Below are 23,643 nucleotides of genomic sequence, written 5' to 3'. Positions count from 1 at the left end.
CGTTTCCGAATAAGACGTGTCAACTGAATACCTTCAACCACTTCAATACTGCGCTAAGAATATGCAAACAGTTCTAAAACTACACTGGAATCTAACACGCATTGTTCAACATCGGTGTTAAAATGTCTATTTCAAAGGAGCATCCCAGCGAACTCATACATAAATGATTCATATTTAATTTTAAATAGTTTAATGTAGAATAAACCTATTCAATCGCAGTGTAAGGTTAAAGCTAATATTTCCAACACATTGATGGGTTTACGTTTACTAGGCCTATATTTGTATGGAAAATCTTTGGGATTTATTGACTTTTATTTCGAAGAGTAATGTGTAGATTCCTGGTGCTGTCTGTAATTGTTCTACTCACAATAGCCGCCTGTCTCTTTAAGACAGCAGATGGGCTGGAGTAGGAGTTTCTCGCTTTTTTCTTTCCATTGCCCTGCCCGCATTTGTCCATTCACTCCCACAACAAGGAAAAGTGTCAAGGGAATATTTTTCATGCGACTGTAAGCGAGTCTGCTTAAATAAAATATCACACACTTAGACCTACACTTGTTTGGAGTACTTGATTGACTCTTGCATATTGGATTACTTGAACGAGCAACCTACTCAGCACATGCATAGCGGAGGGACTGACTATCCGAGCCTATTCTTTGCAATGTACAGCAAAAGTACGCTGATGGCTGAGACTTCTTTCGAATAGGATTATCAAAGAACGCAACCAATTTTGTGGACAGCAGACAACACCACCACTAGACCATCTTCTGTCGGCGCACTGTACAAAGGCAATCCCTTTACAGATTAATTTAAGTTTATTTCCAAGCGTGTCGTGTGAAGAGTAGAGGAGATGGGGCATCCTCCTCTGGAGTTTAGCGACTGTTATTCGGATAGCCCTGATTTTAGAGAGAGATTGAAATGTTACGAACAAGAACTGGACCGAACCAGCAAGTTTCTTAAGGAAGTGATCAAAGATGGGAATAGTGTTATAAGCACGATAAAGGGTGAGTGGGCTTTCTCTTTCTCCCCTGGAGGTCCACTTTTTCTGGTGCAGAGGGCATTTTGGGGAGGTCCCTTGAATGTATGCCTGTGCCCAAGCAGTTAACGGAATATGCTAAACAGTTTCATTCATTGTGTTGAAGTGAAAGAAAATTACTTCAGAAATGTTCGTTTAACAGAGGTTGTCATATTTCAGCCACATTCGCACTAATCGGTTTAAATGAGAGATTAGAAATGGAATGGCCTGTATTGTGTTGTAGGATAGCAGATGGATCACACCCACATTGTCTCAGGGCGCACTAATTGATTCAAAGGCTGTTGGCAAACATCCAGAGGGAACGGGAACTTTCTTTTTAGCCGGGTAGATTAATAATTGAACATGTTTATCTTATTACAATGATGGAGTTGTTGCAAGATGCTTATCTTATTACATGATGGAGTTGTTGTCTCTTCTAAAGGGAAATCTTGCTGAAATTTTATCAGCTCATGGGCCCCTTAAGCCTAAGACTTCATTTTAGGAGAGTTGAGCTACCAGAGGCGGTATACTCAGACATCCAAAGATGCAGAGGGACAGAGAGGAACTGGAGGATAAGCCATCTGCAGAGCATCTGAGGACATTTTTAGTAAGGCTTATAGTCTGGATATCACTGAACTGCAAACACACACACTCTCTCTCTCTCTCTCTCTCTCTCGCTCTCTCTCTCTCTCTCTCTCTCTCTCTCTCTCTCTCTTTCTTTCTCTCTCTCTCTCACACACACACACACACACACACACACACACACACACACACACTCACACTCACTCACTAACACACACAGTGAGGGTATTGAATGTACTCTGCAGACTGAGAGGCGCACTCTGTTTCGGACAGTCTACAGTGAGGTCACAGAGGCCACTGAGTGAAGGAGTGGGGGAAGAAAATCCCCTCAGCATCATGTGCCACATAGGCGGATGGCCAGACACATGCTGGACGGAGAGATGAAAGGACGGAGTGATGTTTTATCAGAGCAATGTGCTTGGCCTCCCTCCTTTGGCAGTAGTTTCTTGTTTTTGCAGAGGCAGGAGAAGCGCATCTCAGTCATTCGTGTGAGTCGCGTGCAGTTAAGAAGTTGCAGTTTCCCTCTGTTTTACTCACCTGCGGTTGTGAGAGGTTTCGATCTTTGTTCCTGTTTGCACAGGAAACTGCAGTGGCACATGTAAGGCCACACGCAACATTCAACTAAGCATTTCATCAAGGACACTTCAAACTCAACATGCCTATGACGTTTCAATTCGCCAGTATCTATGTAAAGTCATGTAAATGCCTGCAGAGATTGTGCACCGTGATGTGTTATGTTGTGAGGTGATAGTGACACCATGTTGTGCAACTCCTAGTTCTGAAGAAGACAGAGGTGGGGCTGTGAGACTGGTATCCATCACAGGTCATGTGGCCAGAGCAGTGGTGCTGGCTAGGTCATGTGATCTGAGTCAGCAGAAAAGCCACATCCTCCCAAGGTGGATGAATATCATTGACTGCAGAAAACGGAAACAGAATTTAGGTGACCTAAACAAGAAATCCCTTGGTCTTTATTTACATTTGGCTAGAAATAGTTGCTGTTCTCTGACAATGGTTATGTTCTCTTTTACTTAGTCACTGTCTTTTCTTGCTTAAAAATAACAGAATGTAGGTGTTAGGTGTGAGGGGAAGAGAGGAAAAGAGAGTGAGAGAGAGACTAAGAGGGGAAGAGAGACAGGGAGATGGCGGCCAAACAGCATTGGCATTGTGCCCCAGGGAGATGCCACTCGGCAGATCCTCTCACCCCTCTCTCACCCCTGTGTGGCATTTCATCTCCTGCACAAAAGCCCCCTTTGTGACAGGAGGCTGCGGCTGGATATATTCATTTAATCTGTCCAGGGTAATTACCAGAGCTCTCTTCAGGGAGAAGTCCACCATCCACCGCATGTGAAGTGAATAAACGGAAGAGCTGAAGGAGAACAGTTAGCGTAGTGTGAGGGTGTTAGCTTGATGAAATTGTGGTTACGATATGTCAACCAAACTGTTGACAGTCACATAATGCTGCTGGTCTAAAAAACATGTGGAGGACTGGTGTTGTAAACAAAAGATCAGAGACACCACAACATTATGTGTATGATGAAATGGAATATCACAGGCTCAAACTTGATTAACTATGCATCATAAGAAGATTGTAGTTTTGAGTCAACAAGGCTATCCAATGTTTAGGTTTTAGAAGGAAAGTGTTGATGCCCAAAAAGGGTAGATGTAGGGCAGGCGTATGGAGGACATTTCATTCAGGTAATTGCAAAGATAAACCAAGTAAAAATACAATGAGTAGGTCAAAAGAACCTTGTCATGTCATTTCCTGTGTTTCCTTGGAATACCTTGTTATTTTTTACCCAAAGGTGCTCCTTTGGATTGTGACTTTGATGTCAGATTATTACCTCAAGCTCCATGTGTGCCTTGCTACCTCTCTCACAGACATGCAGAAATGAAGCCTATACAGGGGGCACCTGGAACCAGAAGCAGGGGCCTCTCCTACTCTCTGCCCTAGGATGAGCTGAATCCCCTGAACAACATAACGCTGTCTCGCCTGATCCAAACTTAGGTGTTGTGTGGTCTGGATCATGTGTGAAGTATACTGTCATTTAATGTGGTTTTACTCTTTTCTTTCTGAAGGATACTCCTTGGCTGTTCAGAAGTTTTCCCAGACTCTTCAGTCATTCCAGTTTGACTTCATCGGGGATACACTGACCGATGATGAAATCAACATTGGTAGCTTATTTCATTCATCTTTTCCTCTGTTTTTGGGAAGGAAGCAGAGTTGTGTCTAGTTATGTGATCCTACTGTATGGGCATTATGTGTTAGTTATCATGTTACATTGCTCGACACCGAGATGACTTTGTTTTTGTTTTGCTCTATCAGCTGAGTCATTCAGTGAATTTGCTGGGCTGCTCCAGGAAGTGGAAGATGACAGGATGATGCTGGTTGGTAATCATCCTTTCCTTCTGCGACCATTTAAAGATCCAGCCAACTTGTATATGCCAATCATTTCTAACATGTTTGGCATACAGCTAAAACAAGTTAATAATGAAATGTGGGTAGATTTAGCAAAAAATGCCTCTACTACTTCCCCAACAATAATATAATTGTCCAGGCCCAGTGGCTTTATCTTTGGTGTAGAAGTAGAAGCAGTCAAGTTTTTGTTAAAAATATACTCTGGCATGACAGATAATTTGTGCTTGTACTGTCTTTGTATCTATCAAGAAAAACACTGCACAGCTTTGTTGGAGGGTGTGGAAACATCACCCACATTGCATTGTCACAATATGCAAAAAAAAAAAAATCACAGTGCTTTTGTGAAAGGCCCTGGGTCTTGTCAGACTTGTAGGGCTGGATCTGCCAGCTGTGAACTGGTTCAGAGTCACCTGATGGCTCTGGTCTTAACATTGTGATCCAGTAGGTTTGACACTCCTCTACGACAGAGTAGACAAACTAGAGAGCTTGTGCACTCCAAAGAATGCTCTGTTCAAAGTCACACGTGTCTGGACAGAGCTCTCACTTTACATGAAAAACAGATGATGGAATGGGGTCAGATATGAGGCCAACAGCTGAGGGATATTTAGTTGTTTTTTTAATGGAATGGAGCGACGTTAGTGAAATGACAGAGTCGACACAGCCAGCTACACAAGACAATGTCATTAAAGTGTTAAACCAGACACTCTGGAACCTTTCTGTATGTTCCACTTTTCATCTGCAAGAGATGCGGAAATGCACTCTTATGATTTTAGACTGCCTGTGCTCTTCAAGCCAGACTGCAGAGAAAAGGAAAACATGTCATTAACTTCAGTGGTTTCTGCTAGGGGATTTGCTGCTCTCAGTTCTGTCAATAGTATGGGGATATGGATGTGTGTCTCTGGGGGAGTAAGCAGTTGTGTTATACCAGTATATGTTTTTGACTTGCTTAGGTTCAGAATGCCTGCGACCTGCTCATCAAACCTCTGGAGAAATTCCGCAAGGAGCAGATTGGCGTGACGAAGGTGAGTGAGGAGCTGAGAGTCTGTTCCAGAAGATCGCTCACACTTGCAGGCGGAGATATAGAATCTCATCACTCAACACTGACAAGTTTGACATAATGCTGGATAACATGGACACGGTTCCACAGGGGCAAGGGGTAATAAATGTCAATCTATTCGCTAGCAGTGTGAATGGTGTGAATGGTGTGTGTGTGTGTGTGTGTGTGTGTGTGTGTGTGTGTGTGTGTGTGTGTGTGTGTGTGTGTGTGCGCAGATAAGGGTGTGTGTGTGTGTGTGTGGTTGCTTCTGCTGTCTCAGTAGCAAGTATGAAGGCACCCTGTTTGAAGCGAGAAGCTCTGATTCGTGTCTCTCTCAGACACACACAAACATAAAAACTTTAACTCAGCCATGCTCACTGTTCAGATTATAGTTCCTCATTTTGTTCTTGTAATCACTTCCTCCTTAATATGTTATGCAACTCAATTGCTTGCACGGGTGGCAACATGTACAATTGCCAAACTCTAACACACACACACACACACACACACACACACACACACAGACACAGACACACACAGACACACACAGACACACACGCACACACACACAAACACACAAACACACAAACACACTCACACTCACACTTACACTTACACTCACACTCACACTCACACTCACACACACTCACACTCACTCACACACACACACACACACACACACACACACACACACACACACACACACACACACACACACACACACACACACACACACTCACACACAGATACATGTTTAGAGAACTACAACTCATGCCATATCGCAATGTCGTATTTTCTAAATATTTACTTTAATGCAAAGCATACAGTTAATTTCCTCAGTGACTATAGGCAGAGCTTCTGAAGGTGGAGGTGGAATCCCTCCATGGCGTTACTTGTGTAGGAATGGTAGCACTTGAGCTTAAGTTAAGTCTGTGGAAAAAAGTGTTTGAAATGCAGAAGTGTGTGAGTGTTTGTGTGTGTGTACATGTGTGTGTGTGTGTGTGCATGCGCATGCGTGCCTGCGTATGTGTGTGTCTTTGATTTTAAGTAGGGGAATTAGGAGGAAGAAATCATATTATACAGCCACCCGAAAACCAAGCGATGAACAAGCTGTCTTCCTGCACTGCCTTATGGCTGAGTCTGTGTGGATTTGCTTGTGTACAGCTGTGAGATCACCAGGTCCTGGTTACAAAGGCACAGCCGCTCCCTGAGTGATGCTATCTCTCTATTGTATTTGCTTTAGCGCTAACCTACAAACACATTTAACAACGGAGGCAAGTGCACGAAAGGAGGGGTTCACATGTGTTTACTCGTTACCTTTCCCAGAGTTACTGTTTTATGTGTTGCTGGCTCATTAATCACCAACATATGAATGAATCATTAAACACAGAGAGCAAACTAGTACACACTGATTAAGCTCCTTGTGTGTGTGTGTGTGTGTGTGTGTGTGTGTGTGTGTGTGTGTGCACAGGCTTTTTAGTATTCAAACTCAAGGCACCATTTTAGGAACAAACAAATGGATTGTAGATGATGCATACGTTAATCTTTCAAGGACATTCGTGTCTGTGGTTTCTTGATAAAACTTAAAGGCGGACGCCATTATAAAGACAAAAGACTAAAAACTGATTCAAATACTGAAACAATAAAACAGTAATAAAAATGCTAAACATTGCCACAGCGTCTGCCTGTGCTGGGGATAAACTCAACGGGGAATAATGGTGACACATGGAGGTCATGAACAACAAATGTAGCTCATTAATTCTTAGAATCCTGGGAAGATGACTCAGATCTACTTTATTAGTCACAGTGCGTATGGCAGTGGTATGGGGACTGGTTTAGCATTAGGTAATTTTTTGTCGTAGCCTGAGGTAATATCCAACTATTATGTAACAGAAGATGCTCTATTAAAGTTGTGGGAAGTCATGGCAGTTTTGTGTGTAACATACCACACTTGGCTTACTTAATTTAGCTTTGAAAACTTTGAGCATTGTGCTATCTCTAGTTTTACCAGACTATGGGCTATTCCCTTTCTTAACCAGACACCATGGTTGTTAAGGGGGCAAGCACAGAAGTTAGTTTACACCACAGGTGTGGCTTGGCTTTCCTTTGTCCACACAGCTTGCTCACAGATACACCACATCTGGACATGTGTTCAATAAATGTGCTCAACCACTCAGAAGGTTTCTATTAGTGCTTAACTAAATTATTTATTGTGGTGTGTTTGTGTGTATGTGTATGTGTGTGTGTGTGTGTGTGTGTGTGTGTGTGTGTGTGTGTGTGTGTGTGTGTGTGTGTGTGTGTGTGTGTGTGTGTGTGTGTGTGTGTGTGTGTGTGTGTGTGTGCGCGCGCATGCCTGTGCGTGCTTGTATGTGTTCTCGACATAGGAACGAAAGAAGAAGTTCGAGAAGGAGAGTGAGAAGTATTACTCTCAGCTGGATAAACATGTCAACCTCTCTGTGAAGAAGAAGGAAACTCAGCTTCAGGAGGTTTGTGCTGAACATGTACACGAGTATAAGCCAGGCCATAGCGATGTTCTTGTCCCACTGGCTCACTGCATTGTAACCTTTCATTTGAATGCAGTACATTCAAAGTTTGGTGGTCCAAGCTGTAAATAAATAATTAAGATACATTTTAGGTTGAGGATATCTTCCCAAATTGTGTGCATAATGTGTCCAAGTGTATTTTCTACAGTGTTCACATGGTTGTATGGGTGTGTGTGTGTCCTGTGTTGTGTTGTGCTAGTGTTTGTGTTTAGTGCCTCAGGGCAAGCCATTGAGTCACTTACCGATAACAAGTTACAGCTATCCTTGTAATGACGAGGAAAGTCTAGTAAGCTGTTTTAAATCATTCAATTCTTGCATATGTACACAATCTACATGTGTGCAAGTGTGATGTTTGTAATCTACTGCACATGTATCCAATATATGTATGTCTGTGTTGTGTGTGTGAACCTTCAGGCAGATGAACAACTTGATAAGGAGAAGCTGAACTTTTATGAGTCTTCTGTGGAATATGTCTACCAGATCCAACAGGTTCAGGACAGGAAGAAGTTCGATGTCGTTGAGCCGGTAAATTCACTTCCTGTATTAGCCTATATAATTCCCTTTTCACCTCCCATCCACAACTGGCCAAGTTCTCCTGACCTAAGTGAGTTCTTATCTTAGATTAATTTTGGATTTGGACAAAAGCCCTCTATTCTGAAAAGACACCACATTTCTTATGACTGAATGAGAAGGATGTGGCTGACCAAAAGTCTACATAGAATTGAATGTGTTTGACTAAGAGTGTAGTGACATGCTGATAATCTAAGAACTGTTGAATACGATAAATTAGTCTTTAAATTAGTTGTTTGAACATGTCTCAAGACCAAGGGGAATACCACCTTCAGCCACTGCCCAGTCCATCACGTGCAAGTCTCTGGTTCTCGCTCTCTCTCTCTCTTTCTTTCCCTCTCTCTCTGCACTTGTTCTTCTGCATTTGTTCAGAAACCCCACCCCAAATGTAAACCAGTTTGTATAAACCACACAATGAATGTGATGTTTTACAAAATACATTATTTATATTATATACTGGGGTTCCCTCAACTGACACATTCTGTCCTGAACGTTGAATTTGACCTGAATGACATCTTAAGTCTCTCTCTTGCACTTGTGCTGGGGAAAACACATGCTTCTCCAATGTGCCCTTTGGACAAACTCATACACACTGTATCTTAATGATTAACAAGCTCTTAAAGGGAACAGAGTGTGTGTGTGTGTGTGTTTGTGTGTGTGTGTGTGTGTCTGTCTGTCTGTCTGTCTGTCTGTCTGTCTGTCTGTTTGTATATGTGGGTCTGTGTGCACGTGACTTGGTGCAAAGATGTGTATTCATTATGAAATGTCAACTGACAAGTGCTACCATTGTTTGTGTGTGTGTGTGCGTGTGTGTCTCTCTGTGTGTATGTGTCCGTATGCCTGCACAAGTGTGTTCTGACTGTCAAGACCAAAGCAAGGCTGTGTATTCATCATGCCATTTTGATTGACAGGTACTGGCATTCCTCCAGAGTATCTTCACCCTGAACAACCTGACTGTGGAAATGACTCAGGACTTTCTGCCGTACAAACAGGAACTGCAGCTCAGCCTACAGAATGTGAGAGAACAGAAAAGATGGAGAGTGGGAGGGTTCGAGGTTCATTAGAGGATGAAAAGAGTAGTCATTATAAAACTGAGACAAAACAGAAGATCCCCTGAATATCCCCTGCATCGTGTAATAAGGAACATGTTTGGTCCTTTTTTTATTGTAAACAGAGCTGCGACTTCTCAGAAACTAAACCCTTAACACTCACATTTGAGTGTTTGTTTAGGGAAAATACTTTTGTGTGTTATAGCAAACAGGAGCGATAAAGCAGAATGAACTCAAGGCAGTGCCTTTAAAATTGTTGATAAACAAAAGCCCAAGTTATCGTGTTTTTAGCCTTGTATCCCAAAAGGGGGAAGAGGCTCGGTTTCTGTGAAGCAGTAAGATGCGTCCTGAAGTACAGATTTGTAAAAAATGAACATGTTATGCATAATACTGATAGTGGAGCCCCAAAATTAAAAAGGTAGAAAATGTTATCATGAGAGATTAGATCATGATGTGTGTGTGTGCGTGTGTGCGTGTGTGTGTGTGTGTGTGTGTGTGTGTGTGTGTGTGTGTGTGTGTGTGTGTGTGTGTGTGTGTGTGTGTAGACACGGAACCACTTTGAGAGCACTCGAGACTCGATGGAGGACCTGATGAAGAGAATGAAGGAGCCCTCTCAGATTGGCAAGATGCACGGGCAGGCCACCATCCAGGGCTACCTCTACGTCCAGGAGAAATGTAAGCACTTAGAAGGCTGTGTGGAAATAAAGCAGTACACTGAGGATGCCTGGCAAGAGGATGGCTTTTCATCATGTCCCCTCTCTCCCTTCTTACTCCATTTACTCACTCTCTCTGCCTCTCTTTGTTCCTCTCTGCGTATTTTGCTGTATCTGTGTTTTTTTTATTACAGGGGCTTTGGGGGTGACTTGGGTGAAGTACTACTGCAAGTATCACAAAGACAACAAACTTTTTGATATGGTGCCCGTTGAACAGAAGACTACAACCAAACAGGTAGCTTAACATATTTAAAAAACAAACACATACGCACACACACACACACACACACACACACACACACACACACACACTCAGGCCCCACTAATGTCTTTTATCACTAAAATGGAGGTGGTTAGCATTAACCACATGCAGCTGTTTATTGTTGTGCGGCGAGTGAAGAGTGTAAACATGTTGTTTACGTCTGTCAGACTCCGTCAAAGCTCACCCTGAAGTCCTGCATCCGCCGGAAATCCGAGTCCATCGACAAGCGTTTCTGCTTCGAAATAGAGATCATAGAGAGGTAAGGGTCTCCCCACTCTAAAGATCACTTAACACTGGGCTGTTTTTTGGGGGGGGAATGGATTGAGGGGCTGATGGGTAACCGAGTGTGACTGTAAGGAGCAAGAGGGATTTTCAGCGAACCCAGCAGATGATAGAGCAGGTGGAGCTCAAGGGGTCAAACACACAAACACAGCAGGGGTCAGGATGGCTGGAGGTGTGGGGAGGATGGGGGCTCAGTGAGACATCTATAGACGCCACAAAGACACAGCTGCCAAGAAAGTACTACATACACACCCCAACAGATGGCCCTGCAGGCAACATGGGAGAAAAGGGCCAAGTAGGAACGATCATGAAACACACACACACACACATACATACACAAACACACACACGCATACACACACACACACACACGCATACACACACACACACACACACACACACACACACACACACACACACACACACACACAACACACGCACACGCGCACACACACACACACAGTCATTTGCAAAGTCCAAAGCCCCGACCAGCCTGCATTTACAGAACATGTAGGAAATCATTAAAGATCTGTGTGTAGTGGCAGAGCTCATGAGAATACACATCTGTCTTCACAATGATATTACTGATACGAGCTGTGTGGTGTCTCTGGGTTGTTGCCATAGGAATAGCCCCCTGACTCTGCAGGCAGTGTCAGAGGATAACAGGAAACAGTGGATCGAGGCAATGGACGGGAAAGAGCCAGTGAGAATCTCTTCCTTTTTCTTTTGCCATGGTTACAGGGAAAACATGCACACACACACAAACACACACACACTCACACAAACATGCTCAGATACACACAACGGGTAAAACAAGAATTGAACACGTCACCATTTTCTTAGTAAATATATTTCCAAAGGTGCTACTGACATGACATTTTCACCAGATGTACTGGTACTGGAAAACGTCACACAATTGAAGGAAGGATGAATGGAAAAATGTACAGAGACATTCTTAATAAAAATCTGCTGCCATCTACCAGGATGATGAAGTTAAAAACGAGGGTGGACATTTCACCAAGACAATGAACAGTCAAGGAAAGAAAATAAAGTTGCTAGAAGGGCCCAGCCAATTACCTGACTTGAATACAGTCGAAAATCTATGGAAAGAACTGAAGATCAGAGTACATAGAAGAGGCCCAGGGAACTTTTTTGTGGAAGAATGGGCCAAACTCACACCTGATTAATGCATACGAGTAGTTTCTCCATACAGGAAGCATCTTAAAGGCTTTTGTACAAAGTATTACATAAATATCAGTTAGCGTGTTCAATACTTTTTCCCTGTGGCATTTCACATTATTAGACATAACTTAATTTCTGAACTAATTTGTTCTGGTTTCTTTGTCGTTTTGGATTACCTGGGTTACCAACATCTGGTGAAAGTGTCATGTCAATAGCACCTTTAGAAATATATTTACTGAGAAAAATGGTGACGTGTCCAATACTGCTTTAAGTAGTCCAAAATATACATTACAACTATTTTGTATGTTTTATTTTCAGATTTACCATTCTCCAATTCAAAAACAAGCTGAAAGTGAGTATAGTTTTTTTAATTTTTTGGCAAGTCAGTACATCTAAATCTAAATCATGAATCCAAAGGGCTCAATAGAACATAGTATTCTGCAGTGGTACCATCATGCCTATGTTCTTGTCTTAACTTGTTTTTGTGTTTTGGTGCAGTGGAGCTGAACGAGGTGGGATTCAAGTTTGTTCGAAAGTGCATCAACTTCGTGGAAACCAAAGGTGAGTTGCAATAGTGAAGTGTATAACACCAGACTAGTTTCACTCTGCCTGCTGTGGATGGATACAAGAGTGGGATTGCTGTGGTTGACCTACCATGCTTATTGACTGTCTTGTTGAGGAATAGAAATGTGTTCCTACAGTGGCCAGTAGAGGTCAGCAGTGCTTCACATGAGCAGTTTGCAATGCACCTGGTGTGTGTGTGTGTGTGTGTGTGTTCGTATGAGATTCCAAGAAAGAGAGAAAGACAGAGAGAGGCGGAAGAGGGCCATCAGAGCAGATTCTCTACAAAGCCTTGCTTACTGCATGGCTCTACAAATAAGAACCGATATAACCGTAACTTCCAGCCTAAGTTTGTATAACCCAAACAAAAAACACCATGATACATCATACAAACAAACATCGTACATCATACAAACAAACTAAAATATTCAAAGTAAGATTTATGAGTGTAATGTAAATGTTAAGTCAGTGTCAATGTAAAGGACTGTGCTGGTTATATGTTCGAATATGTTCGGATGACCCCTTATAACGCCGACATTACAAAACATTGAACTCCCCCGTCTCTCAATAGTTCGTACATAGCTTTAGACAGAGTGAGACATGCGGTGCAGCTGTTTGGATCTTACCAACAACACATTTTTCACATTCAGTTTTCACCCTCCTCCACACACAGAAACCCAATCACACACACACACACACACACACACACACACACACTCTATCACTTGCACACAGAAACACAAACTTCCTGTTTGTGTAACTCTCATATTCTTTCCACCTTAAAAACAGTCAAAGTCAAACAGTCTCAGATTATTTTCCTATGAGATGTATCGGTAAAATGCTGGCTGCAGGTTCCACAGTAAGTACCATATAATATATAATACTGACATGGTGTTGGAAGTTCTGCCATAGTCTAATTTTCCTCTCTCCGTCTCCCCATTGTTATTCCATTTCTTTTTATTCCCTCTGGAACACCCCCCCATTTCTCTCTCTCTTGATTTACAGATATTCTGTTTCTCAATCCAGCTACATCTTCTCACACACTTCGACTGAAAACCTTTCTGTGTCTTGAGTCACATCCAATCACTCATTTTACAAGCATAGTCAGAGGGTCGAAGTGACATTGAGTTTTTTTTTTAACCTCTCCCTCTCTCCATTGCAGGCGCTACCCAAGAAGGGATTTACAGAACTGTTGGCAGCAACATCCAGGTCCAGAAGCTACTGAACGCTTTCTTCGGTGCGGAATTCTCAAACCATCAGTACAGTATATGGTGGTCTGTATGTGCATGTTTAACAACATGTGCATAGACACACTCATGCAACCAAATATACAAATTCTCTTCATCATTCAGTCAGACACACACGCACACACACACACGCACGCACGCACGCACACACACAAACGTAGCACACACACACATGCACACACACACACACACACACACACACACACACACACACACACACACACACACACACACACACACACACACACACACGCAAAAACATAACAAAGTTGAGGAAAGTTATCCATATTCATCTATGTTCGTCTGTGTGTATTTCGCCCTAATGGATGTTCCGTACTCTGTTGTGAACGACCATCTGTTTCGCCTCTACTCTCTCAGACTCAAAGTGCCCCGGTGATGTGGATTTCAACAGCAGTGACTGGGACATAAAAACTATCACCAGCGCCATGAAATTTTACCTTCGGTAAATGTCACACACTAACTCAGGCAATCACTCTCTTTTAACACACACACGCACACATAATGATGACATCAACTGGAGTAGCATATATTCCATTTAACTTTTTTTAAACTTTTCTTGTGTGTGTGTGTGTGTGTGTGTGTGTCCGTGTCCGTGTGCGTGTGCCTGTGCCTGTGCCTGTGCCTGTGCGTGTTCGGTGCGTGTTCGGTGCGTGTGTGTGTGTGTGTGTATCCTCACAGGACTCTGAGTGAACCATTGATGACTTATGGCCTCCACAGCAAACTCATTTTAGCTGCAAGTAAGATACTTCGCTTTACACAATCAAGTAAAGATAAAGCCTCAAAACTTTGTTGGTATGGCTCCATATCCAGGCTTGCCCCTGCTGCACCGATTTCCCTCATGACACTTACTCAAACAAGGCCAAACAGTCACACACCCGGTTTTCGAGAAAAACTAAAGTTTCTTAGTGAAGTGTGACGTATGGCTCTCCATTTAACCATTGTAGCCTTTTAACAAAGTAGGGGCCTCTCCTGCAGTTCTACAGCATTTGGTTACTCACAGTGGATGTTGTAGTCACTGATCGGTGTTGTTTGTATTTGACTGACCATCTGTCTGTGTGTATGTCTATGTCGATGTGTGTGACAGAATCCGAAAGTCTGGATTTCCGGTTGGGCACGATCCACTCCCTGGTCTACAAACTGCCAGTGGTGAACCGCGAAATGTTGGAACTCCTCATTCGCCATCTGCTCAGGTGAGATGACGTGCAGGTCAGGCAGGAGAGAGGGAGAGAGAAAAAGAGAAAGAGAGAAAGAGAGGGAGGGAGGGTCAAACCAACATTGAGTCGTTATAGTTCTCCAATAAGCCAGGCTTGACTGTAACTCCATACCAGATCAGGGGGCACTTAGGCTGCTGAAACAATGGAAGTATGTGTTTTGAGAAAGTTCTTGAAGAATGGTTCAGACTGCATAGCATATCCCATTACTTCTTGCGTGTGAGAGATGGTAGAAACAGGCAGGTAGAAACAGGCTGATGGTATTCTTGTTCTGCTGGAGTGTACAATGAGTGTGTGTGTGTGTGTTTGTCCAGTGTGTGTTGTCACTCAGAGGAAAACTTGATGACACCATCAAACATGGGTGTGATCTTCGGCCCTACACTCATGCGGGCAGAGGAAGAGACAGTGGCGGCCATGCTGGAAATCAAGTTCCAAAACATTGTCGTAGAGATCCTCATTGAAGACTTCAAGAGGGTAGGACTTTATTCAATAGATGTCATTCATTCATAGATGACATTTTATATCATAAAGTCAGTCAGGTTGTTAGCCTTAACAACAAACAGTTGATGTGAATTGTGTCATCGGTAGTTTACTGTTGTATTTAGATAGGATAGTTTTTATGATGCCATTGTGATCATATAGGTTACATTGTAATAATAGTATTGTAATAATGAAGTTGTGTATTGAAGTTGTGAAAAAGTATTTTCGAATTACCCTGTTGTGAGTCCTTATCTCTGGTTTGTGTCCTCAGATCTTCAGCGGACCCCCAGAGGAGAGTTCTGCCCCCCCAGTGCCTCCCCCGAGAGCTGCCCCGAGGAAGCGGCAGCCTATCACCATCTCCAAGCGGACGCCACGCCTCTACCCCGCCTTACAAATGCCCAACGCAGAGTGTAATTATGTTGCTGAATAAGCATCTCAGTCATCCCCCTCCCCAGTGTCACAATCTTCATCGCCATCTTCGTCCCCATCATCATCGGCATCAGCTCCATCTTCTTTCGTTTTGTATTTCTAATATCCCATCACATCTCATCCACATTCTCCCTCCCTGTTATGCTGGTTCATTTGTCAGGCTTTCTTTCCCTTCATATTAGTCATTATTAAAAGCAGATACCCCTTTACTTTACTGCACACATGCTGTGATCCATACACAGCATATAGAGTACATCTGTATCTGTACACTTCAAATGCATGTAGATCTGTGCACTTACTGCCTGCCTGCACAAACATAGTCACATATTTTTTCTTCCTCAGTTCAAGGTGTCCTTGAACCTTCTTTGAGAGGGGGAGGCACTGGCTAACTTTATCTGTCTGTGTGGCGGACTGAATCCAGTCTTTTGGGCGGGGTTGGGGGGTCGTACGGAGGTCTGTTTCACTTATATGGATTTACTCCTCTTGGCACAGTTTACTAATGGGCGCACAACACACACACACACACACACACACACACACACACACACTTAAATGCAAATTTGTATGGTAAGATTTACCATAACATAGCTACAAACTATACTATAAAGTAGGCTCTATAGAGCCCTGTTTAGCTAAGTGCTGTAGCGGATGAAACTTTAGAACTTGTGTGTGTGTGTGTACATGCCATTTGTCCTGACAGATGAGAAACTGGCAGTTTGTCCACCCATCTTAGTTTTCCATTCCTTTTACACTGAAAAACTAATAACAGGCTGCCTGAGACTTGGAAACTAAGCACCACCTGTCTGCTTGAATCTAGGTTTGAGGCACAAGTGTGTTTATGTGTATGTGTTGGTTGTGTGTTTATTTTAAAGGTACTCCTGATAGTGTTTGTGCGGGTGGTTGGTACCTGTTTTTTCCTACATAAGCCATCTTCATAAATGCTTAATATGTGCCGTCATCTCTAGTCCTTTTAAACATTTGGGTCCTGTGTTTTCCCTTTCGCCTAACATTTTAATGCACCACTGATTTTTTAATGCCCTTCTGATTCTTTAATTATTTGGCTTTTGGCTGTCATTAAATGCATGCTCCCTCTTAGTCATTAATGTGTAGTGTTCTGTTTGTGCTTGTCTGTAGTTTTCAACACAAAAGTACCCTTCTCATAGTGAGAGTTGCTTGCTGTCAACCCATCACCCACCTTCCCACCCACCCACACCCACACCCATACCCACACGCACAAGCACAGGCACATGCAGACACACACACACACAAACACACACACATACACACACACACACACACACACACACATATACACATACACACACACACACACACACACACACACACTCACACAGAGGGACAGAGAGAGATGGTACGTGAACAAGAACTCACTGCTAGACATAACAACATAAAGGCAGACTCACACAGACTGTGCATGCAGTTTGAGATAATAACTTTTCACTGAGGCTCCACAAGTTCACTCTGAAGTTCTGGAGGTGAACTTGTAGGAGGAGGTCGCTTTGAAATGCACTGATGGACTGTAGACCCGCAAGTTCCTTTTCAAGATATTAATATTTAAGTATACACACAATGGCCACCCTTTCTGTACTCCAAGTGCACATCAAATGTCACTTCATGTGACCAAATGCAACTTGCAGATATAATGTGTGATGATGTCTTTACTTTGGCCTTTGATGTTTGTAGCCCCTGTAGTGTGTGTGTGTGTGTGTGTGTGTGTGTGTGTGGGAGGAAGCGGTCACAGTCGTTTAGTCTAACTACACAGATGCAGCCGTGCAACACTGCAGGGGCCTTGGTTCACATGGCACTGTGGCCTTGATCACTTTGTGCCAGCCATGTACCAGCACAAGCCGAAACCACAAGACGTAAGACTGGACACACATGTACTCGGCACCGCACTGATAAAAAGTGCTGAGGACAGCCATAGAACTGCAGTGCTGTTAAATGATCACAGACGTATTTGGAAAGGTGTAAAAAAGATCATTTGAAGGTGTTATCGAGATATTTTCACTTTCACTCATATTTCTTTCATGCATTCTTTATTTGCTCTTTTCTTTCTTAGTTTCTCGTTATCTTGATTTATGTCCCTCTTGGTTTTTCTGTGTGTCTCGCTTTTGTTAACTTCTTTTCATCCTAAACTCTTTACTTCCTGCTCATACTGTACTTGACTTGAAAGAAAAAACACTACAACCTTTAGCTTTATCTCCTCCTCCTGTTGCTCAGTCTGTCTTATGCTCTGCGTTCTCCTCTCTTTGTCATGCAGTGAGGGAGCTGAACGGCAGTGCCCACAATGGCGTAGAGTCAGAGGGGGACCTGCACCCCAGCAGCCCTATCCCACCGCAGAGAACCAAGCTTGTACCCCCTTCCTGCTCTCCGCCCTCTATCCCCTCCTCCTGCCATCCTTCCTCTGTCCCTGCGACCTCTGGCGCCCGTTTTCCGCTCCCACCGAAACCCACCCCCACGCCCCGACCGCACGACTGGCACTCCGACAGCGACGTTGCCAAGATGGTTGCTAGGCTGCAAGATGGAGGCCATCGACCCGACACCACGGGGAACGGGGAGTCGGGAGTGGCGGTCGGCCGTGCGCAGTCCTTCCAGGGCAAGAAGACCATTCCACGTGCAGCCCTAGAAGGTTTTTACTCCCCAACACGCCACAGCATAGACAAACAGAACTGGCACAGGCACCAGTCGCCACAATGCAAAATGAATTGTACATTACGATTCTGTACCACTACAAAACAAAGCTGTTCTATTCTACAGCATCTGTCTTTTATCCCCTGTAGTACAGAAATCACTAATACAGTAACTTTGTGTGTTAGGCTGATTTAATAATAGTAATAACTGAAGTCCAGTCTATTACTCTCACACAATCTTTGTGTCTGGTCAAGCATTTGCCATTACAGTATGCAGTGTGTATCTTCTCTACTTCCTGAAATATACCTGCCTATCTCATGTGTCATCCTTGCGCGTGTTCTTTCTCTCTTTCTCTCTCTCTTGCTCTTTCTTTCGTGAAATAGGAAACGGTGAGAGCTTAATGAAAGGACGGTCATTCTCCGAGAAACACTCCATCTGTAGGCCCCCAACCAGACCCCCCGATCCACCCAATCGCACACCCACCAGACCTCTCTCCTCTCCCACCAGCGAAGACTCTCGTGCATCTTAGTGAGTACTCCCTACACACACACACACACACACACACAGTGAGAGAGAGAAAGAGAGAGAGACAAAAAGATACGCACTTACATGCTTAAGTATTATGTGAGGACTAGTCTCTTAACGTGCTCCAATTAAAATCTTAATCAAAAGAACAATCAGTTAGTGTTTCCTCCTAGACCAGGTCAATCTACTCCTAATCCAAAATCCCTGTTGAGAAAAAAACAGCCACAACTCACATTTCCTATTGTATGCAGTGCCGCCAAATGGAACACCTCAGGCTCTTTGTGCCAACTGTCTTTCTGTAACCATCCAGAGTGGACACATTTATTCCCTTACGAATGATCTCTAATGGAACTGTAATTCATGGGTCCGGCAGCTGCAAGGGATCACTGTGTTTGTAAACTTAGGCTAGCTAGTTTCCTGTTCTGATTGTAATCTTGCAAATAGATGCTTTAGAGAAGAGGAAAAACGGTCCCTGGAACTCTACTGGATTCTATAATAAGAAACTCAAATATACTTACCAATCAGAAACCTTAAGCTTGCCTGTTATTTATTTGGTGCATTCACTGCACATTTAAGTGTGGGGGGTAGAGCAAGATATTATCACTTACTGCCTCTTTGGAGATATAACTATGCTATTGTTTCAGAAGCTAACCAGCTAACAGCCAACAAACCAACCCTAACAAGAACACTAGCTAGCTTCCTGTTGTTTTTTGATGATATACCTATTGACATCATGCTGTACAATCTGTTCTTATACTGTGGGGTTTCCAACCCAGTGCACAATATCACATACTGCATGGCCTGGGAAAGTGTAAAAAGGTCCCTGGATCATCACCGGCTATTTTAACAACAATTTCAAGATATTGTCCATGTTAATTTCGTCCAGTAGATTCCTTTTGGGACGTAAGCTGTGAAGTTAGCAAGAAATGTTAACATAAGACTTACAGCATCTTTATGCTTTTCATTAAATGTAGTTGTAAGCTTGGAAGGCCTCTAGCTCTCCATTTTAGAGACTACAGACTGAATGTGTTTCATAAGAACCTCCCTCACATTCCTTGGGTGGTCCCACTGCCAACAAAAGTGTTGTGCTAGATAAAAAACAGACAGGGAGAGAGTTACACTTCTGGATTCATGACTTTTCTTCAAATAATTAGCATGTTTAGTCTCCCACTTTTATTCTCTCTTTGTTTTAATCATTGTTATTGTTTCACTGTCATTGCAGTGTTGCCTCCAAGACAAAGTTTTTTGAGAATGCATCACGATAGACGGGAGGGTAAGTGTGTGTGTGTGTGTGTGTGTGTGTGTGTGTGTGTGTGTGTGTGTGTTCGTGTGAGAGAGAGAGAGAGAAGCAGAGAAAAAGAAAGCGAGAAAGAGAGAGAGAATGGGGGAGAATGACCAGGAAATCCTGACCTTAATATTGTGCAGGATGGAGTGGTTATGGTCAGTAATTACACATTGGAACAGTGCTTTGCTAATCTGGTGGAAGGATGTCAAATACAAAAGACACTTTTGTGATGACCCTCCTGGCATGTTTCTGGAGTTGACACTCAAATTATGTAAATAAATAAACTAACACAGAATATTGTCTTGGAACATTGTCTTGCCTGTGTGAGGTAAGGTGAGTGTTTTTGAGAGTATGTGAAGGTAGCCAATGTGTGCTATAACGCCACTTTAGCCAATATTATAGCGAGTAATGGGTGTATGGATACCCACCTTTCAAGCCACCCAATGGGCCGCTAGATAGTCTCCTTGCTCTTGACCACGCTACCATTAAGTGGCTGGAGGATGCAAACATCACAGTGTGAATTGTGGAAGACAAAATTATATGACTGACGCCAGTGCCAGTGAGCTCAAAAGGCATAGTTTCAGAATAGAATCCAGAAGCTTTATCAGATCTGACTAGCATGAAAGGTGAGTAAGTGGTACAATGAGCCCTAGTTGTGTCGTGTCTGATGCTGTCATGGCTTCCACATCTCATGATAGAAGAGAAGGGCACTTTACAGTGTTTTGGGGGTTTAGACTTTGTTTTACCTACAGACAATGGGCACTTACATCAGCAATAAATAACAATCATTCAATTTAAGAAGATATGATATTCAGAAACGTTATATATGGAAAGAATGTGAGAAACTGTCTTTCTTTATTGCCTTTAGAACAGGGCCATACTGTACAGCATGCTCCTTTTTCATTGGAGTCCTTTGGAGTGTTTTGTATATGAATGGGGAGGTATTGAGTGTGCATACGGGTGCATGCTTAGACAGATGGTGACATGTTCCCTGGCTTTCTTTTTTGCAGGCCAACTGTCCCTTCCCCGACATCTGAGGTAGGAGGAAAATGATTAATTAACTCACACACGTCACACTGTAAACTATATAAGCATGTCAAAGCTTTGTACACTGTTCTGTTTGAGATATGGACTCACATGTTTATGATTATCCTTGTCTTTTTACAGAATTCCAAATGAGAATACTAGATCCCTCTATATTCAACTGGTTCTGAAGAAGAATAAGACCCCCCCCCCACACACACACACACACACACACCACTGCTTCCAGCACTTTTGCATTTATCTTGTGCCTGTTGTGTTGATTGGAAACAGTTCACAAACCGAGTTCTATTAATAGCTATTTTTAGAGAGAGAGAGAGAGATACCTTCCTGGCCTTACCTTTCAGTGATAGCAGTGTGTGTCATATACATTTGTAAGTAATGTTAACGTGATGGGGCTCCTACCACGCATGCATTAACAAATGTTTCCTAAAGAGAGAAAGCAGAGCAACGGGGTGTGCCGTGATACTCACTTATTATTCTCTCTGAAGCACATCTCATGGAGGGATCAGACTGCAGAAGAGTAATCGTTTGAACTTCGACCTATGTATGCTTTTACCTGTGTGTTTGTGGTTGTGTGTGTGTGTGTGTGTGTGTGTGTGTGTGTGTGTGTGTGTGTGTGTGAGAGAGAGAGAAAGAGAGAGAAAGAGAGAGAGAGAGAGAGAGAGAGAGAGAGAGAGAGAGAGAGAGACTATAGAGTCATAATGACTCAGTCTCTAAGAGATGCAACAGTATTCTCCAGGGGCATCACCACCACACATGTTGATGGTACTGTGGTCAGACTTACACTTTGGTTTGTTTTCTTTTCATTTTGAGTTTTGTGTAGCACTTAAGACAAGTGTTTTGCTTTGGGATTTCATATCATTTGTATAATCTGACCTGATGGCCTTGGTGTACAACTTTCTTGCATAAGCTTTTACAAATGTTACTGAATGTCTTTTTTTGTGAATTTGAAATGTGAAAGAGGTGCAAAGGGTAACAGAGGGATCAAGATGTGTAATTCTTGAACATCGGACATTTTGGGAATATTATATTTATTTGTATTTTGTGGTAAAAAAAAAAAAAAAACGTTTTCCTCATTTGTTTTTATCCTTAAATTGTCTTTAATGTTACAATGAGAGGCCTCATTGATGGACATTCCTAAGTGTCTTCCTGTTTGTGTTTGAATCTTGGTCACTTTTGTTAGCTTGATGTTTACAGAAATAGTAAAGAATGCATCTCCCTGTGCACTAAACTGGCTCTTCTCACCACTACAATGCAACACTCATGTTTAATGTTTGTACAAATTGTCTTGAATGTACTGCAAGAAAATCAGAAGGAAAACATTTTTATACGAAATTAAGTGGTCCAAGTTGTCTTTTTTGGAGAACTCCAATTGAGTAATAAACAAGTTCCTGCTTTTAAACAAATCTTAAGCAGGTTATGTTTTATGTTAATTGTCTTTAAGCTAAGAGCTCAGTTGTTACACATGCTAATAGTAGCCTCCAATCTGTTCATATTGACAAGCAAAAATGGGCTTTCCACTTTAATTATGTTCAAAAGAAGAGCACTCTCAGCCCACCTGATGTGTCAGCCCAGTACCCTTCTCACACCCCAACCCTTTAAATAGGGCCAACCCACTCTAGTAATGACACCCTAGATTCATCATTCACTATTATCCATAGGCAGAGTATCTTCCTGTAAGCCTCAAGGGTATCGTTAGCATTAGGCTTATTTAGCATGCTACTCGGTTGTCCCAATGACGTCACCAATACTGGATCATCCATTGTAAGCCAAGGTGATTTTCCATAAGGCCTAGGCTACTGACTCAGCATGCCCACCTTGCTTGTCAACAGCCTGTTTCCATGACCATAATCTCATCCCCACCATTCACTAGCTCAAATCCTCATGTTGTTGCGTCGGACAACACTGTAGCACAGTGACCCAAATGCAACTCACCCCACTGGCTGTGAAGGGGCATTAGCGTTGGAGCTAATCTGGAGTTATAAGGTCTGTTATTGTAATCGTAAACACTATTTTTGCAGTGGCGGATTTGTGCTATAAACATAGCACACATGGGAAATGCCAAATGAATGTGTCGGCAAGATAATCATACCTTGATTGACATGACTTGTGAGGAATTACCTGTTGCTGTTGGCTGTTCCAGTCACTCCCCTTTCTTAAAACCCAGCCAGTATGCACATCCCAATCGCATCATGGCAGTTCAGAGAGGCCACGCACCCCCTTGACCCCCGGAACACACTCAATAGCATGTTCTTTTTGTGCCAAAATCACCATAAAATTGGCAGTATTTACCGATTTGTGATACATGATACATTACATAAACATTGATTCTTTTTTATTATTTCAATGCAAAGACACCAATATACATTTAAATCTTGATTTACATGAGTCAACACAGCAAACATGGATCTCCTCAACTGTTTTTACAACTGTTTAAATGTACAGCTTGAGGGACCGGGCAGCTTTTATGCAATACAACTACCTGTACTTGGAATCAAAATGACCACAACGTTAACTGTATAGACTAGAAACATACAAAGG

General features: G+C 42.7%; 1 protein-coding gene across 1 annotated transcript; it reads left to right on the top strand.

Moving 5' to 3' along the window:
* The first annotated feature begins 516 nt into the window (after nt 1-516).
* Nucleotides 517-21,310, top strand: ophn1 (oligophrenin 1). Its single transcript, XM_080832866.1, has 24 exons — nt 517-1,001; nt 3,671-3,766; nt 3,918-3,979; nt 4,961-5,032; nt 7,431-7,532; nt 8,004-8,114; nt 9,071-9,175; nt 9,754-9,883; nt 10,056-10,156; nt 10,351-10,442; nt 11,090-11,168; nt 11,966-11,999; nt 12,146-12,208; nt 13,371-13,445; nt 13,834-13,918; nt 14,155-14,213; nt 14,561-14,666; nt 15,002-15,161; nt 15,439-15,577; nt 17,878-18,246; nt 18,632-18,776; nt 19,996-20,046; nt 21,069-21,096; nt 21,226-21,310. Exons 1-22 carry the CDS (start codon nt 848-850, stop codon nt 20,036-20,038), a joined length of 2,382 nt encoding a protein of 793 aa, XP_080688992.1. The 5' UTR covers nt 517-847; the 3' UTR covers nt 20,039-20,046; nt 21,069-21,096; nt 21,226-21,310.
* Nucleotides 21,311-23,643: the final 2,333 nt, after the last annotated feature.

Source organism: Sprattus sprattus (assembly GCF_963457725.1).
Source record: "Sprattus sprattus genome assembly, chromosome: 1".
Classification (NCBI taxonomy): domain Eukaryota; kingdom Metazoa; phylum Chordata; class Actinopteri; order Clupeiformes; family Clupeidae; genus Sprattus; species Sprattus sprattus.
This window is presented reverse-complemented; position numbering and strand designations above follow the sequence as displayed.